The sequence below is a fragment of the Periplaneta americana genome, chromosome 16 (assembly GCF_040183065.1).
Source record: "Periplaneta americana isolate PAMFEO1 chromosome 16, P.americana_PAMFEO1_priV1, whole genome shotgun sequence".
NCBI lineage: Eukaryota > Metazoa > Arthropoda > Insecta > Blattodea > Blattidae > Periplaneta > Periplaneta americana.
The window spans coordinates 162,428,783-162,449,150 of record NC_091132.1 but is presented as its reverse complement, the minus strand read 5'-3'; the positions used below and the strand labels follow the sequence as shown (position 1 = coordinate 162,449,150).

Genomic DNA, 20,368 nt, shown 5'->3' with positions numbered 1-20,368 from the left:
GTAGCAATATAGTCGTATTTACAATGGGGGAAGATGTATGTCACCATGTTTCTGATTTGTGATTGGATGACGTCAAACTGATATTATATATGCCTGCTTGTTCATATTTCTTTCTAATTTTTATTGCTTTCAATAATTTAACGTCCACCTGTCCAATTTTAGTGAAGTCTATGTTCTTCTCCTAGTTACTAAAGTTAAATCTGCAAACTTTGGCAACTATCAGTCAAAACGTGTACCCAAGATTTGTACAGAGTACGTATATACATACATACATATCCACATTGTCGTTTATATAAATAAGAAGATGTATTATAATATAATATATATTACATTGTCTTTATTATATTATTTTGTGTTACATTAATTACATTACAAAACGTATATTTACACTGTATTAAAATATAGCCTACTAACTTGTAACAATAAGGATACCAATTGTGTTGCAAGAAAAAACTACTTATGAATTATTTTTCGCAATGCCTCCATAGTAAATTCATCAAAATTCGGAAATGGTGGAGGACGGTTCGGACGCTTTTTACGCGGCGTTTCCAATAGAGGTGGTGCATCCTCTTGTTTCGCCCCCGTCATTTCATATATGGTGGATCTTCCAAACAGAAGGAACAGTTTTGCGGTTAGGAGTGTACTGTATACTATTAAATGTTTCTGAAAATTTATTTTCACTTGGTGGCAAAACTGTGAATGTGTTGCGCAGACGGCTTCTCTTCCGCTTGTGGTGGTTGTTGTTACCGAATAAGCAGTCTCGATAAAAAAAAACTCTTACTTGGACAGGTGTATTAAAGGTTCTAATTTCCAGAAAAAATTAACGTAGACGCAGATCTGTGTGTAAACACATATTACTATTTAGATTATCCTGATATATGAAACATATTTCGCAATATCACATCTGAAAGACATTTCTCTTGTGTGAAGGACCTTATGATGTTTTTGGACTTCCCGATTCCGCATAGCTCTTTCAACCTACATCGTATTTCAATGGTTTCTTGCCTCAGTGTAGGTGTGCGTGAATCCTGAGCTGACGAGAATTTGAGAAACGCTTTCCATAGACATCGTCTTTCAATGGTCTCTCGCCTGTGTTTTGGAGGACGCGATTCTAGAGAAGTTCGGCTTGTGAAAACCGGGATTAAGCTTGCAACAAACTTGTGATTCATATAGCGGCTCTAGACAGGTTCGTCCGAAATACTTCGGTTTCTCTCTCACATTAAGGTCCCACTACTTCATTATATCCATGTTGTCATCTCATAGCTTGAATAACTTATCGTTTGAAAAGATAATAGGGACATATAGCAAGAATAGCAGTCCACTTCTTCTTCTTCTTCTTCTTCTTCTTCTTCTTCTTCTTCTTCTTCTTCTAACTATCGATAACTCTACTATTCGAGGGTAACTAAGATGATACATATTTTCGCTTAGAATTGACGCAACTTCGTTTTTGAATACTAATAAAACCTCTGCCATAATTATAGCAACATATTAAATGTAAATGAAAGAATACAGATTGATCTATCCAAAAATGGTGTTCATTTTAATTCCAAAAAAAAAATAGTACATTGTTTAAGCAATAACTCGAAAACCTTTAATCGACCTACTCTCCATAATTTTACCGATTTTCAACCACTTTCTATGCTAAACCGTAAAAGATCGATCGGACATATTGCAAGTTATATATGTCAATAAATTCGATTTTTTTAAATGCAATCCGCTTTAATCCAGCTCTTACGAATTGGGGCCATTTTTGTTTGACTTAGGCCCGTAACACACTTGAAGAGTTTTCGATAGCGAGAAATGTGTTGCGAGAAAGAGGCGAACAGCCTTCCTCCACACAATTGGCGAGTTCTCGCTATCACAGATCACACCTCGCTATGATCATCTATGCACAGCCTTCATGCAGAAAGCATTTTTCTGATTATAGTAATTGGGGGAAATATTATAGGTTATGTACTTACATATATTGTTGTACTTAAATATATAACCTGTAAGTATATTGTCGTACTTTACAAATTACGTACGAACGCTATGTTGAATCTGTGTATTCAGGTGATGAGGAAACGAAGTTACACGAACATATTTTGTTAATGAAAAGAAAAAGTAGGCCTAAAATTAAAGCCAGAAATATCTGAAAATCACATTGTATCTTACGAAAATAAGAGCAAGTTTTGGACACTGGTTTCGATTTGAATGATGATACGTTTAGGCGTTATTTCAGGTTGAATGGACCATAGTTTTTTGCCATTCATGATATGATAGAGGATTCTTTGCTATGTTCTAATTAAAATTATGTACACTGTTTACACATATAGATACATTATTTCAAATCTTTAATTAATACTATTAAATCTCATCAAAATAAAATATAGCCCTATTTATTTTCAGATAATCTGATATTTGTCTCCAGATTTCTTCTTTAAGTTTCGTGTTTTTACTCGTATAGTTTTCATCCCGTGTATCATATAAATAGGCATACGAGTGACATCGTACAAGTTCGATAAGTTTCTAGTGCAATTATCAGCCATCTTTCCTCATTTTCAAATAAAAACAATACAATTCATCGCCATCTGTGATATCTTTTTCTACATTCAATCGTCATAAAGAGTATACAGGTCAAACATCTTTGATAATTGTGTCAAGAAAATTTCTTTGGGCTACCGATTCCAGCGAGAAACTCGCGCGAGGTTTTTGCCTCGAGCGAGAATCTCTTCCAGTGTGTGGACGTCCATTTGAATCCATGTTATCAAATTTTTTATTTTCTCGCAACACATTTCTTGCTGGCGAAAACTCTGCAAGTGTGTTACGGGCCTTACGGAACTGCTATGCTGAGAACATGACTCAGTAAACTTAACTCTAAGCGTGAGACGTAAAACACAGCTAAACATATCTGCAGGAAGCAGTCGTGCAGAATATATGAGACTTTATAAGAAAAGAAAACGTGAAAAGAAAAATATTCCTAGTCTAGTAATAATGTGCCCAACGGATAAAGACTAATGCCGAATACTAATAAAGATTAATTTTATGTCAAGGTAAGATATCGCATGTGAATGGCCTTTAGCCTTCTGAATGCGTACACAATCATTTAGGTTTCCAAATTCCGAGAAACATTTTCCACACACATCGCATTTGAATCGGGTTCCCCTTTATGCATACGTGCATGTCTGATCAAATATGCCGAATCAGAGAAACACTTCCCACACACATCGCATTTGAATGGCAATTCGCCTGAGTGAATGAGTAAATGTTTATTTAAATTTGCCAAATATGAGAAAAAAATTCCACACACCTCGCACTTGAACGGCCTTTTCACCGTGTGGATGCGTACATGTTGCTTTAAGTTTGTCATCTGTGAGAAACACTTCCCACACTCCTCGCATTCGAATGGCCTTTCGCCAGTGTGTATGCGTGCATGTTTCTTTAAATTTGCCGGATCTAAGAAACAATTTCCACACACCTCGCACTTGAACGGCTTTTCCCCAGAATGAATGAGTACATGTCGCTTTAGCTGTCCAACTTGTGAGAAACACTTTCCACACAAATCGCACTTGAATGGCTTTTCGCCTGTGTGAATGCGCAAATGTAGCTTTAGGTGTCCCAATTGTGAAAACCACTTTCCGCATGAATCGCATTTAAATGGTGTTTTGCCGGTGTGTATGCGTTGATGTCTATTTAAAACTGCTAATTCTGAGAAATATTTTTCGCACACATCACATTTGAATGGCTTCTCCCCTGTGTGTATTCGTGCATGCCTCTTGAAGTCCGATGCCCTTGTGAAAGACTTCCCACACACTTCACAATGAAATGGCATCCCGTCTGTATGTAGGAGTGCATGTTTCTTTATATCACTCAATTTCACGAAACACTTTCCACAGACATCACATTTGAATGAGTTTTTTTTGGTATGTATACAGGAATGAAGTTTCAGGGACTGCGATGTAACAAAAACCACGCTGCAAATATTACACTTGATAGAATTACGTACATCGCTATTGTTTGAATAGTCGGGTCTGTTGTTACCAGCCTGTGTCAATTTGTCTTCTTCACTATCAATACCGACGCACTCTTGTGACACACTCTTCTCAACATTATCCACAATGCTGAAATGAATATAAAAATTTTTGGTCTCCATAATAATCATTATGATGAGATCAAAATATATTAAGCATTAATGTCGGACCAGATCTGTGCCCCCGTAAGATATGTGAACTGAACTCTAATTCCTGCTCAGCTTCGGTAATTAATTTCTCTCCCTGCATTCTTTTCTATCTCTCTCCCTTTCTCTCCCCCCACTATTCACAATCTTGAGCCTCTTGTGGGACAGTTTATTTGTACGTGCAGTCCAGTGTTGTCAACTCAACATGAATACTGTAGCACGGAGTGGTGAAAAAAATATTATTAACCATGTAATAGCATTTTTCGATGAAGAGAAACAAATAGGTCAGTATCTGTTTCCTATAAATCAGGCAACGAAAATAGCAGCTGCGATCACAGGTGAGGCTTATTTTATTTCAATTGATTACGTATTACAATTACTTAATTAACTAATACTGATATAATACAACATTTTTATGTAATTTATATAGGCAGGTCAGAGCACCTAATAATGAAAATCAGGCGAGACGGAGTCTGTGCAGGAGATGAAAAGCTAGAATCACCAGGGAAGAACAGACTAAGGGAACCTTTAATTCTTGTAGATGATATGGACCGATGTATTTTAAGAAGAAAGATACAAGAAATAACGAAGTTCCGACATTGAAGAAATTATTGAAGGATGCGAGAGAAGCAATAAATTTCCAAGATGGGAGAGAAACGTTACGGATTAATAGAAGAGGAAGTAGCTAGATTTGTTATCAATTTGGGTGAAGACAGCAGCAGCAATAGTAGTGACTCAGATGCATATATGTAATTTCATGCAAAACAGAAGTCTTGATCTTTCGTACATATGTAAATTATTTTCATAAGCATAAATTAGAACGCCTGCACATTATCAGAATGTTATGTTATGTTATATAGTATGTAAATATATGAATAAGATCGTAGCATGTAGTAATTTCGCCATGGTCGGTCGCTAACCCAGATGAGAAAGAAAGAGGTACACGTGTTCTTTCATTCCTACAATTTTATTAGGACTTCAAGATCACGTTCCAAACCTAGCAAAGTAAGGTAATGAGGTGAAGGAGAAGTAATTTTCACGAAAACATTTGTCTTTAAAAACGAATTAAATTCCCTTCACGTTGTTTCCATTTAACCAACAAATAGCCACTGTGATCATATAATTATCTCCAAATAATCGTAGAAGTCAAACAACGTCATTAGACCTACTTAAATTAAATTATGAATAATAATTAACCTCACATTATTAATAAACAATATTCAAGAGACATGACACTACTTGGTGGAAGTTTGGCAACATCCCTATTCGGCAAGGTTCGTGGCCTGCTGTTTGACGTGGTGGGAGGAAAGCTGCTGGAATGGAATGAGTAGAGGCGTTAACTTTTCCGAGAACAACGACAGCGCTGAAGGTGTACAGATCTGATGGTCCGACAATACATGTGTATCAGAGTCCTGCATTGGAGTTAAATCACTTGCTTGAACTCGGTCGAATGTTGCCCCCTCGAGCGAGATAGGATCGGTCGTGATATGCTCGTAATAAATAGAAGCACAGTACAGGTCATCTTATCTTATCTTGTATGGAAGGCGACAGATACTGTAAGATACACATATGTTTTGCTCACACGGTAAAAATAAGGCTTTATTTTCTGCATTTATGACAAACGTTTAATGGAACAGTCAATGGAACGTACCAAAACAGGAACATGAAGTTATAAATAAAATAGTATGAAAAACTTCGATATACAGTTATTATTGCTAATTAATAATTATTCAATATTTGATTTACCACATATATAAAATGATAGGTCCATACATAGTGTTCCACCTATATACTGCGACAATGTAGAAACGTTTTACAAAATATTATTGATATAGCAGTAGATTAATAACAATATCAATACAGAGATAATGTCACAGCAAATATAATAAAACGAATAATCATGCTGCACAATTGTTACAGACGCAAAGATTAATACACTATTATTAGAGATTATTATTATTATTATTATTATTATTATTATTATTATTATTATTATTATTATTATTATTACTAGAAAACTTGATACAGTTCTTGCAATATCGTGATTGTGTTCTCCGTGTATAATAATTACATTTACATCCAATAACATCTATCAGATGTGGCAAAAACAAAATCACTCCTGTGTGGAAAAAGAAAAACACTTACCTACAACATTTATATTACCGGTACATTTTAAAGCAAGTTTTGTAGTTATACTATGGAGAGGTTAGTTAAACTCTGCAAAATTTTGAAATGATAAACATCTATGATGTTACTACACAGTTCATCGCTGTAACAAGAATGAATGTCTAACACTTGGCTTACACCGTTCGAGAATTTATCGCTCGCGACAATTTTACCCATCATGCATGTGTGCTACCTATCGGATTATGCTATGAACTACTTTGCACTCGAGCGAAAACATCTGATGTAGGTCTCTGATGTGTATACAGGGTGTTCACGAGGATTTACCGCCACTTACAGAGCTATTTCCGAAGACATTCAGAGTGAATAATGTCATATAAACATGTGTCCTAATCTCAATATTTTCAGAGTTACACTAATTTCAATTTGAAAGACTTCTCCATTGTAGCAGTTTCTAGTAATAATTCTGTTTCATACATCATGAACTTGTTAATATACTACTCACTAGTCTTAACTGTGTGGTGTTGAAAAATTAAGGAAACCGGAGCTATACTCACATACTGCATGTAAGGTGAAGAACAAATTGATGTAAATATTAGTGATCTTACATCACGCGATTCAGATGCGAACCTGAAAGTGAACTGGTGCAATGGATGGTACATTTAAAAATATACTCCACATTACACTCACCTCTCAGAGAACACTTTACCCTCGTCTGAAGATACTTCCACTTTCTGTTCCTGCTGAACTCTGTCCACATCGAACAAATCTTCCTGGAAAAGAGAGTAAATAATGAAAAGAGCTTTAGCTGACCATTTGGGTAATTGGTTTCCTGTATCATAGACTGAATTTTCAAACCTAATGAAATTAATAAAATTTTTCAGTAATGTTATAACGACTTTTATATAAAATCGAATTGTTTTCCTCATACTTCCTTCATCATTCATGTGTTCCTCCTTAAACTGAGGCTATTTGCCTTAATTTAAACGCATTTGAATGAAGTTTCAATCTTGAAAATATATACATGTGATTTATAATTGTGCTACAAAATATGTAAACAGAATTTGTCACAATATTTGAAGGGGTCAGAGCCATTGTGGGCCAAGCGCCATACATTAAAAACGGAGAAAATAACGGTTAAAATTAAGAGCTTACCATAATTCAATGAAACATACAGCAAAGGAAAACTAAATTATATGCTTTAGTCGACACGTTAAAAAGTGTTAAAATTTATTAAAAAGGGTTATGTACCTTGGCCAGACGGCCCGTTTCGACGCGATGTTGCGTCTTAATCAGTGTCCCACGAACTACTGTTGATCTTGAATTCTGCCATTTGCATTCGTCCATTGTAGGGGTGGGGGTGTGTTGCTCTTATGGTGGGGGGGGGGTTGTTTGTGTGTTATGTATGTATCATGATATCGAACAATTTATGTATGGATATTGAACTGTAATTGTGTATTAAGTATATTGTTGTGGGTATGTTATTGTATGTTTGCATATTTCGTATTGTTCTAAGATGTTTAACTGTGAACTTTTTGGCGTGATGTGTAGAATTTTCATATCTGTTTCTATATTATTGTAGTCATGATTATTGTTGATAATATGTTCTGCATTATTTGATGTGATAATTCTCGTGACGACAATATTTTACAAAATGGAAATATAAAAATTGGAAATTTATCTTTTGAAGAGGTGGAGAAGTTCAAATATCCAATAGGAACAGTAACAAATATAAATGATACTAGGGAGGAAATTCAACACAATAAATATGGGAAATGCCTGTTATTATTCGGTTGAGAAACTTTTATCCTCCAGTCTGCTGTCGAAAAATCTGAAAGTTAGAATTTATAAAAGTTATATTACCAGTTGTTCTGTATGGTTGTGAAACTTGGACTCTCACTTTGAGAGAGGAACAGTGATTAAGGGTGTTTGAGAAGAAGGTGCTTAGGAAAATATTTGGGGCTAAGAGATGAAGTTACAGGAGAATGGAGAAAATTACACAACACAGAACTGCACGCATTGTATTCTTCACCTGACATAATTAGGAACATTAAATTCAGACGTTTGAGATGGGCAGGGCATGTAGCACGTACGGGCGAATCCAGAAATGCATATAGAGTGTTAGTTGGGAGGCCGGAGGGAAAAAGACCTTTAGGGAGGCCGAGATGTAGATTGGAAGATAATATTAAAATGGATTTGAGGGAGGTGGGATATGATGATAGAGAATGGATTAATCTTGCTCAGGATAGGGACCAATGGCGGGCTTATGTGAGGGCGGCAGTGAACCTCCGGGTTCCTTAAAAGCCAGTAAGTAAGTAGGGTTTGGTTATAGCTTGAATATGTGCATTATATCTTGTTTGAAAGGATCTTCCTGTCTGTCCTATGTAAAATTGTGGGCAATTATTGCATTTTAGCAACTGACGAATGCAAATGGCAGAATTCAAGATCAACAGTAGTTCGTGTGACACTGATGAAGAAGCAACATCGCGTCCAAATGGGCCGTCTGTCCAAGGTATATAACCTGTGCTAATAAATTTTAACACTTTTAAACGTGTTTAATAAACAATTTTAAGTCTTTAAACAAAGTGTTAACGTGAACTAGAATCAATAAATTATATGTCAGTCTTCATTAAATCATGGTATTCACTGAACTTTAGTCCTTGCTTTCTCCGTTTTTAATAAATGGCACTTGGCCCACTATGGCTCTGAACCCTTCACTTGATGCTTATAAGGAGTAAAAGATTATAGATTAACACATAAATATATTTTTCTGTTATATATCATTGTTGAAAGTTTCATATCCACAAAATGTAGACTCTCTAATACGACTTGTTCTTTTCAGATTAGTTAAGAGAATATAAAGATTTTGCCGGCACACATGCAAATGGGTCTTAGCCAAATGTTACTAAAAACTATATGCAACTCAAAATGATCATCAGCTTAAGAAGACACATAACTTGAAATCGATTGAGGTATGGAACCTGAAATTTGTCATTTTGTGGAAGCTTGTAAAATATTAAGAAACCAGTTTTGTGGCAGATAAAGAATGTTATGGCAGTTCAACTCCTCAGAAAACGGTGTAAATGCTGATTTTATAACTGAAATATAGAACATGCCAAATGCAGAGTGAATCAAGTTGCGAGGGGACAGTAGATGGCCTACTCAACAGTGTGGCGTATTTTGACGGATTTGTTTAGAACACGATAAAAACCACGTCTTTTATAAACAAATCTGTATTATTATTATTTCCTTATACACTCATTTCTCAACAAATCTTTTGTGACTTTTGAATAAACATATGCTATATCAGTTTGAACCTATCGTTCAATGTGTAACATACTAATTGCTAGACCAGTATAACAAAAGAAAAGTTTTGTAAAGTCCAAATAAAATCCTGTTCCTAGGTGCAACTTTCTCTGTGCATTCCAGATAATTCATTGTTATCACCAGAATGATATAGCTGTATTTGTGAATTATTAATCTATTTAAAATTTAAAAATCAAAGCTGCCAAATTTAAAACACATTTCAAAAAAGAAAACAGTTTATACTATCCACAGATTGTTAATGGTTGTGACACACTTAAATGCACTACAGGTATATCTGCATACTGTTAGTAAACTACTTACATCAACTTCAGACTTCAACATAGAAAAACTGATAGGCATTGGACTGTCTTCAACTTTTATCTCTGTTTTGAGATCACAGCTGTAGTCCACACATTCCGTCTTCATGCCCGTCACTCCCAGATGCGATAAATTCCCTTCCTACAGAAAATAAAGACATTTTGCATTAAATTATTTAGCTATTTTAAAGTTGAATTCATGTGTAACAACCTTGAATCTGGTTTTGTATGGCAGTCATTGACTAACTCTTTCGACACAGATATTAGCGAAGAATACTGAAGGCAGAATAGGAACTAGCCAAGTATACAGAAAAAGTAATTGGAGATTACCAATGTGGTTTCCGACCAAAGAGATCAACCACAGAACAAATATATACCCTTAGGCAAATCTTGTAGAAAACCTATGAGTATAATGTAATCACTCATCACCTGTTTATTGATTTTAAAGTAGCCTAAAACTCAGTAAACAGACAGCAATTATACCAGGCAATGATAGAACTAAAAATACCAAATAAACTCATACAGCTAGTACATATGACAATGAAGAACACCACAAACCGAATAAAAATCTAGTCAGATTTATCAGATGAATTTGGGAAAAATAAGGGGGTAGAGCAAGGCGATGCATTGGCTTGCCTCCTATTTAACCTAGCATTGGAAAAGGTACTTAGAGATTCAGGGATACAAAGAAAAAATACAATATACTATAAATCAGTTCAAATCCTGCCTTACGTGGATGATATAGACGTCATTGCAAGATCACAGAAAGCACTATCAGAGGCATTTATCTCTCTAGGAGCAGCAGCTGAGAAAATGGGTTTAAAAATCAATGAAAATAAGACAAAATATATGATCTCCAGCCGAAAACAAAATAATATGGCAGACCATCCGGTAATTGGGAATTATAGATTTGAATGCGTAAAACACTTTACTTATCTCGGCTCCTTGATAAATCATAATAACGATACCAGTATTGAAATTAAGAAAAGGATATCAATAACAAATAGAAGTTACTATGGACTCTTAAAACATATGAAATCCAAATTCCTAACTATTCAAAGCAAAGTCAGAATTTATAAAACTTTACTCAGGCCAGTGCTGACATATGCATCGGAAACATGGGTTATGAACAAACAGGATATTAGAAGACTTAGTATTTTTGAAAGAAAGATTCTTAGAGCAATATACGGACCTGTTAAAGTAAACGATGACTGGAGAATCAGATATAACAAAGAACTATATGATATGTATAAGGAACCAGATATCATAGCATTCATAAAGATTGGTCGTTTACGGTGGGCTTATAAGAATGGAAGACTTGCGACCCGCAAAAAGAGCCTTCATATCTAACCCAAGAGGAAGTAGATCCCGGGTAGACCTAGGGATAGATGGGAGGACAATGTAACTGAGGATGCAAAAATTATTGGAACACAAATGTGGACAGTTAAGGCTAGAAGCAGAGAAGACTGGAGTAAACTTCTGAGGAAGGCTAGGACCCTCAATGGGTTGTCAGGACAATGATGATGATGATGATGATGATGAATAGGAACTAGACCATAAGAGGCACAGGTAACGTCTGATATTATAATAGGCCAGGTGTTCCATTCGAAAATTATCTACATATTACTGTAACATGTGTAAAAGAAGCTGATTTATATCTACAACGTCTGTCTAAATATCTTTTCGAGAAGGATATTTCATTACTCAGGACAATACCAAAGTGGAATTATAAAACAAATAAAAAAAAACAAACACTGAAATTATTATCCAACCTCACAGCTGATATGACATGCAATAGTTTTAGCTTTAATTACCTTTAATATTGCGATGAATTTCAAATGTAATATTCTAAGTTTTTCTGCTATCAAAACAGTCAACATTACAAAGTAAACGTTAATAAATAACACTGATTAAATTTCCAACTTCTTTACTGTATTAATATTTAGGATTTACCTGTTACTTCCGGCGTGACTCCTCTTTGCTTACGCCTTAGGAAGTGAAAGCTCTATAAAGTCCAGGTAGATAGTATCGTTCGCCATTTTTGTTCTTTCGTTGCCGAGCTACCAACATTATCTATTTTCCGCAACAGTAAACATTATCATGTCGTAGCTCCTATGATAGTACATCAAACGCACTGTAATTGAGCAAATAATTGAGCGAAAAATGACGTCCTCGTGTGCTTTCTGCGAATGCCAACGAAAAAGCGAAAATGGCGGGCGATTATATTAAATATTTATCGAGCCCTAGCAAGTGCATAACGTCATCAACAGCGAATGACAAGACGCACACGTTTAAATGTAGCCGACCTGCAACGTGATTGGCTGCCAGAAATAAGAGCGACAGGACTACAGTTTCGATCATTGTCCAAAGCCTAGTGGAGATCCTGCGTTATCTTCTGCTTTCCTGTTGTGGTGGGGTGTGTTCATAATTGTATTGAAAAGATATGTATCTTGAAATTGAGTGTTCAGAATGTCATATGGGTATGTTTTTGTATGTTTATAAATTTCATATTTTTCTAGAGTGCCAAGTTTCTAGTTTTTTGGCTGCATCTGTAGTATTTTTATGTCGTTGTCTATGTTACTGTAGTTGTGATTGGAGTTTCTGATGTGTTCTGCGTAGGTTAAATTGTTGTGTAGTTTGGTTATGGCTGTGATATGTTTTTTGTATCGTAACAACAATTCAACCCACGCAGAACACATCACAAACTTTAATCACAGTTACAGCAACATAGCAACATGAAAATTATACACATTCAGCCAAAAAACCAGAAACTTAACACCCTAGAACAATATGAAACTTATAAACATACAAAGACACACCCACATCACATTCTGAACACTCAATTCTATTTCAAAACACACACCCTTTTCTCCACAATCATGAACACATTCCAACACAACAGGAAACCAGAAGATAGCGCAGGATCTGCACTAGACTATGGGCAATGAAGAACAAGACTTCGAAACTAATCGCCAAATAAATCTTAAATATTAACACACTAAAGAAGTTAGAAATTTAATCAGTGATATATAAGTGTTAAAAGTGTATATAGAAAAATGAAGTTATAAATATCTTCTGTACTACAAATATTTGCAATACATTAATAGTATGCATGTGAAGTCAGGAGTCCGAAGACTGGTTTGGAACCTCACAAGTGGCACAAAAAGGCGTCACATGAGGCAACTAATCCAGGAGATAATGAAATGATATGGCCAGTTGCTTTTACCCTTCATTGCACACATCGCTGACTTGTATCACAATTCTGTAAACAGACTTGAGATGTATGAAAGAATTTGTTCTTTCTCTGACACATACATCGTCAAGTGTGATGTACTGCCTGAAAATTGATTTATCAGCCAGAGTCTCAATCTGAGATAAAATAATATCAAATAAATAAATCCGTTACAATAAAGGAGACATTTTACCAACTGTAATTACTTACTTACTTACTGGCTTTTAAGGAACCCGGAAGTTCATTACCGCCCTCACATTAGCCCGCCATTGGTCCTTATCCTGAGCAAGAATAATCCATTCTCTATCATCATATCTCATATCCCTCAAATCCATTTTAATATTATCTTCACATCTACGTCTCGGCCTCCCCAAAGGTCTTTTTCCCTCTGGCCTCCCAACTAACAATTTATATGCATTTCTGGATTCGCCCATACGTGCTACATGCCCTGCCCATCTCAAACGTCTGGATTAATGTTCCTAATTATGTCAGGTGAAAAATATAATGCGTGCAGTTCTGTGTTGTGTAAATTTCTCCATTCTCCTGTAACTTCATCCCTCTTAGCCCCAAATATTTTCATAAGCACCTTATTCTCAAACACTCTTAACCTATGTTCCTCTCTCAAAGTGAGAGTCCAAGTTTCACAAGCATAAAGAACAACCGGGAATATAACTTTTATAAATTCTAACTTTCAGATTTTTTGACAGCAGACTGGATGATAAAAGCTTCTCAACCGAATAATAAGAGGCATTTCCCATATTTATTCTGTGTTTAATTTCATCCCGAGTATCATTTATATTTGTTACTGTTTCTCCTGGATATTTGAACTTCTCCACCTCTTCAAAAGATAAATTTCCAATTTTTATATTTCCATTTCGTACAATATTCTCGTCACGAGACATAATCATAAATTTTGTCTTTTCGGGATTTACTTCCAAATCTAGGCCTACCACAGATAGGGTATCACTTCTAAAAATATTTCTACAGTATATAAGCGAGACGGTATGCGCCAGTATGGGATACCTCCACAGGTTTCTATGGCCACAAAACATACCATTAAAGAAAAATGACATGACGTCACTGAAAGAATGTGTTCCGTAAAAATTTCTTTATACATTTCTTCACAGCAAAGAGTACTAGGCCTATCTGTTTGCTTTGTAAATCTAAACCACAACCTCAACGTGTATTTAGACATGTTTATTCGATAACTCAACCCCTGGAATGCTTACAAAGGTAGTATTTCAAGTATAGAAGGCTGTGGTCTGTAGCTTGTGATGGCTATTATTGCCAATTTAGTGACTGTGTCATTTTTGTTGTTGCTCTTTTTATTAATAATTACATAAGGCACTTTGAAGCTTTTACATTATTTTAAATAATAAGTCTCAGTGGACACTGCAAAATAATCTAGTAAATAACTGAAGAAACTTGAAATTATTTTATTAAGAAATTTAATGTGATGCATATGCTTCAAAGATTCGCGTTACTGACTGCATAAAATAATTTATTATATGCATCATGTATGTGTATGTTTTAAGGGAGAGGGTACGTCTTTTTTAAATTGAGATATGCCAGAGGAAAATCTTGGGGTAGCATACCGCCTCTGACTTTTTCCCACTTCCCTCACTGAATACAAGGTAAGAACCAGTAGTAGCCCACAGTTACAAAGGTTGGCAGTTCTGCATGAAAAATAGTGTATTTAGCAAAGGCATGCTGTTTATTGCATCTAAATCGGATAACGCGTGTAATTACAGCCCCTTCTCGAAGTTGACTGTGCACCCGAAATTGTACTCCAACCATCCGTGCGCTACACCTCTCCCACCTGTTACAACTAGTCACGTAGTGGAGATGTGCCACACATGCTTTTCTAGTTTTTTAAGTCAAATTAACTAAATCCTTCACTCCGGTGTTTGTCCATGCATTTTCTCCTCTAAGCAGAATACACAGGTGGGGGAGAAAGCATTTTCATGAGTGCAGCAAAAAACCAATCGTTTCCATTACACATTTCGGTATTAAAATGACTAGTAGGCTACATGATTTCCTCGACTTTTTCCAGAAATTTCAATATTTAAATTTTGTGTAGGACGTCCTGATTTCTTAGGTTAACATGCAATTTATCTTTTAATTTCGAAAAGGGTCCGTCGATTAGGTTTTCATTTCATTCATTTTTAATATAAAATATTTCCTTAGACACACAGACTAATCACATCACACCACCCACAGTACTATAACACACTGGAACTGTAATGATATGCAGTAGTCCAGAAGCCTATGTGTTCTAAGGCAGGTCATAAAGAGATGAGGGTGTTGGCGGTTCTTTTGTATATTCGGAGAGAGCTGCTTCAGTTGCAGCTCTAATGCAGTCTTATGGGACAGTGAAGAAAACCAGTTTTCTGCTGCCGACTACCCTATGTTGAGCTTCAGGAACTGCCGATCACAGATCCGAAAAGTACGCTACAGCTAAAATTCTCGAACAGTTCAAGGCTCCTACAGACAGTAAAATATCGAATCGAAGGAGAATGAATTGGAAAAATAAATGAAATAATGAACTTTTTTTTTATTTTATTTTAGTAATTATTTTACGACGCTTTATCAACAGCTTAGGTTATTTAGCATCTGAATGAGATGGTGATAATGCCGGTGAAATGAGTCCGGGGTCCAACACCGAAAGTTACCCAGCATTTGCTCATATTGGGTTGAGGGAAAACCCCGGAAAAAACCTCAACCAGGTAACTTGCCCCGATCAGGAATCGAACCCGGGCCACCTGGTTTCGCGGCTAAACGCGCTAACCGTTACTCCACAGGTGTGGACAACAATGAACTAGTTTACATGAAAGCACGTTTTACATGTTTAATTTTTTCAGGTCCATTTAAATGGCGGTTCTGCAGCTCTGCAGTTCTTATTGTAGAGCCGCCCCTGGTAAGAACAAAATGCGTAAAACTCATGCTTTTCCTTTTATATCTCCAGTAGTATCAATGATGTCACTTACGAAAACTATAAATCGATTAATGCTTGCTCATTCTTCGACTTGGTGCTCAATTCAAATCTACATTTATCCTACTTGATTATTTTCTTATCCTACAACATTCTCAATAACTCTAAAAGACTCCCAAATTGAATTAAACCTTCACCTGTGTCTCTTGTTTACAATTATAAGACAATCCGTATCAGTACCTGAACTTCAACAACATTTTCAGATATCTAACCAATACACTTCTAAACTCTTCCACCTGTTTCATTATTGTCACTGTTTTACTTGTCAGTAATTTGCACCATGTACTGCATCTATGCTGATCACTAAAGTGAAATGAGTTTACAGTTGTGGGACATCAGAGAGCACATCAGGTAACTATAATTATATCTCAGAAATTAGAAAAAAAAAATGTCATGTGCTGCTAGTGTGAGCAAAGTACAAAGCAAATTATCGCTCACAATACATCCTTGATTGGGAAAAACGAGCGTTGAGGTAGTTCTGGTGATTTTGAAAGTAAAAATAGTCGAATCTGTAACAGATTTCTTGTGGAGATGGATTAAAAACGTTAAGGATTTTATATAGAGATATTTTGAGAAATGAACTTGTTCGGAAATGTAGAAAATAACGTGTAAAATGAGGAATGCGACGTAATGGAAGTGCAATCGTTGTGATTTCTGGTGAAGGAAAGGAACATACGGACATAAAACACACAATACGATGTAAAGTGAAGAACGTAAAACTTGTATTAATTTATTAACCACTCGTATACAGTGAAGCACAACAAATAATAATAAAATGGACACAAAATTCTTACATTGTAACTTTGTTTCTACGTCGTTCTTTACGCTGAAAACATCACTAAACAAAAAACATCGTATGATGACGCAGAATATCTGCATGGAAATATCATATGTACTTCGGTACATTAAAATAATATATATGATATGCGTAAATCACTTCGTGATTTAAGACGGCGCTTATTCCGTCGGATCCCGGCCAACTAGTCACTCATAACGAGTGCATCTCAGCACATGTGTGGACTTCGGTCCTATGTTCATAGACATCTATGACGTAATGCAGAGGGCGGCCACTAGAGGGAACCCAAGAGTTGGAACTTAATATGAGACAATTCTACCCGATGCCGGGGTGGGTATAGCATCAGCACGTAGAGCTGAAAACCCGGGTTCAAATATCGGCGGCGGAGAGAATTTTTCTTCGTTTCATTACTCTTTCATCGCATGATGACGCAGAATATCTGCATGGAAATATCATATGTACTTCGGTACATTAAAATAATATATATAAAAATCATCAGGTTTTGAAACTTCTGTAGACATTCATATATGCAAAGGCATAACAAAAGCCTAAACTAACCTAACCTAAAAGCATAACAAAAGCCTAAACTAACCTAACCTAAACACTAGCATGAAACTTTCGTAATGTCACCAAGTTATGTTCCTATTACAGAGGAAATAGTTGAAGGTGTGGAAGCGAAATGGAAAGGAAACTATCTCAGCGCTAGCTTAACCCAAGAGGGACCTAAATTTTCTACAGAGGTGACAAACGGAACTACAGCAACCTTGTAATATTTTACTCTTAACAGCTACTAAAAATAATAATCAAAATAATCGTCTACTTCTGAAAATATAAATTACATTTAAGACGTGGGAAAAAAATTATTACGGTCCATAAAACATAAGAACAACATGTTGGTGTGTGAGACTGGCAACTCTGGAATTCCACAGGCTAATAGCATAGTCTAGAATATATAGTCACGAAGCTCAATACGTAGGGAACATGCATCCATAGATAGTTGCTAACCACTAGGATCGTTACTATCGCCTCGTCACAGATAATGCTAAATAGTACTGGCACAGTCTATTGCTCCTAGTATCCTCAACATCTGAAGCTTCGTGACTCTATATATTAGACTGTGCTAATAGCGTAATCACAGTAACTATAACAATAATCCATGGCGAGAAATTCATAATACTGCCAACACATAAGAGCTAACTGCTAGCCTAATGCCACCTTACCTACAGCAGAGGTGGAAGATCCTACATCAAGCACTAAGGATAATGTGTAGTCAGCAAACTGATCTGCTGTCAAGTTCAAGCTGGTTTTCTAGACCGGATTATATTAGGCCTACAAACTGTGTCTCTGCACTTCTCCATCATGATGCAAGGATAAGACCGTTCCCCCACAGACTAGTCGAACTTCATAAGAAAAAATGTCTTCCTATGTGGAGACTCCAACCACGTGCATTTCATATCGCCAGTCCAAACCATGACCCATTACACCACATAAATACGGCGTGGGATTCTAATTTAGTCTACTGAATATAAAGTGTAAAATGGATTACATTTCCTGCACTGTTAAACAAATAAAATACATAGTGAGTCGTTTCAGTTTACCTCTGATAAAGTGCTGTTCTTCCCTATTTCGTACGTGTCACCCTGTGGTTGTAAGTCCAATGGATCAGAGTCACGTTCCTTCTTGATCACGTCCATCACAACTGTAAGAAAACGTTGCGTAATTGGCAGTGATCGACACAAACTGAGCTGTGTAGAAAAAGTTATTTCAACTTGATACAAAATGTTTTATCTTTAATTTCTAAACATGTCAGTAATGTAACTGGTTAATAATGTTACAGAGAAATATGAACATCTTTAAACAAGCGTAATTTTGACGAAAACTCAACCACATTTGCTTTATTTACAGGCAACATACTTTACTTGAAGTACATAAACCTTTCTACAAGGATGACTACACTATTCTTGATGCCTAAATTAAATGTCTCTTCTAATATAACCATGTTATTCGCATAATATTCGAATTTATAACCTTATTATAATTGCACGCACGCTTATACTGTACATGTCTTACCTGTCAACTTAAACAATACAAAATTTCTGATGCAACAATTGATGCCATAGGATCTCACGTGTTAAAATCATCCTTAGCTATAATTAGTAATCATTTGTACCCAACAAAATTTTTATTGTAAATGATTTCCTACGTTTTCTTATCTTAATGTTTTTTCTTTTTCTTTCCAAGTGTCACAAAATTGTTTTGTTTACTTATTATTCTTTATGAATTGATTAGTAGGCCGATCTATCGAACCCTTATTTAGGGCGGCTTTTGTTTATACAAATTATCTTATGATTTCAATGTTTAATAACCACATTTCAACCATAACCAATATTCCGTCTCATATCAAAGTTGGAAAATAGATCTCACGTTTGCACACAGGACTACTCTATAAAATGAATATAAAACGTTGGATTCTACTTCAGTGTTAGTACTTACTCATGGCTTTTATGGAATCCGGAGGTTCATTCCCGCCCTCACATAAGCCCACCATCGGTCAATATCCTCAGCAAGATTAAGCCAGTCTCTACCATCATATCTCACCTTCCTCAAATATATTAATATAATCACAGTCTAGTATATATAGTCACAAAGCTTGAGTTGATGAGGGTACTAGGAACGATAGACTGTGTAGATACTATTTCGCATTGTCTGTGATGAGGCGATCCTAGTGGTTAGCAACTATCTATGCATGCATATTTCCTACGTATTGAGGTTCATGACTGTATATATTAGACCATGTTATAATACTATCATCCCATCTACGTCTCGGCCTCCTCAAATGTATTTTTTCCCCTCCGGCCTCCCAACTAACACTCTACATGCATTCCTGGATTCGCTCATACGTGCTACATGCCCTGTCCATATCAAACGTTTTGATTTAAAGTTCCTAATTATGTCAGGTGAAGAATTCAATTGCGTGCAATTCTGCATTACGAACTTTCTCCATTCTCCTGTAACTTCTTTCCTCTTAGGTCAAATATTTTCCTAAGCACCTTATTCTAAAACACCCGTAACTTCTATTCCTCTCTCAAAGTGAGGATCGAAGCGTTAATACGAATCAGAAATCTTGTAATCCAATATAGATATTTTAAGATTATCTGAAGTTTGGTGGAACAAGAAAATAACTTGTATACCATGTTATAACTATTACAGGAATACAATAGGTACCTATAGCCTAAGTAATTGTTTGAACGCTTATTGGTGATGATTCGGTAGTTATATTCTGGTATTAGCGTAATATATACCTAAATGAATAATTATATATAAAAAAGAATGCAATACAATCTACACCTGCTATATAGGCTAGATGAAACCTGTATCAGACTTTGACTTTCTTTTTTTTTTTTGTGCACACGGTCTTCTGGATTCTAATATTTTGTTACAAATA

General features: G+C 35.8%; 1 protein-coding gene across 4 annotated transcripts; it reads right to left on the bottom strand.

Annotated features, from left to right (window-relative positions):
* Positions 1–341: 341 nt before the first annotated feature.
* On the bottom strand, positions 342–20,343 carry LOC138691692 (zinc finger protein 83-like). Of its 4 annotated transcripts, none has more exons than XM_069813941.1 (5): positions 20,272–20,343; positions 18,522–18,622; positions 9,908–10,045; positions 6,971–7,053; positions 342–4,100 (listed from the first exon to the last, which is right to left on the bottom strand). In XM_069813941.1, exons 2-5 carry the CDS (start codon positions 18,615–18,617, stop codon positions 3,086–3,088), a joined length of 1,332 nt encoding a protein of 443 aa, XP_069670042.1. In that variant the 5' UTR covers positions 18,618–18,622; positions 20,272–20,343; the 3' UTR covers positions 342–3,085. The 4 variants fall into 4 exon arrangements, with proteins under 4 accessions (XP_069670042.1, XP_069670041.1, XP_069670040.1 ...); XM_069813940.1 differs by having other exon boundaries at positions 20,149–20,289; XM_069813939.1 differs by having other exon boundaries at positions 19,417–20,286.
* Between the last annotated feature and the right edge of the window lie 25 nt (positions 20,344–20,368).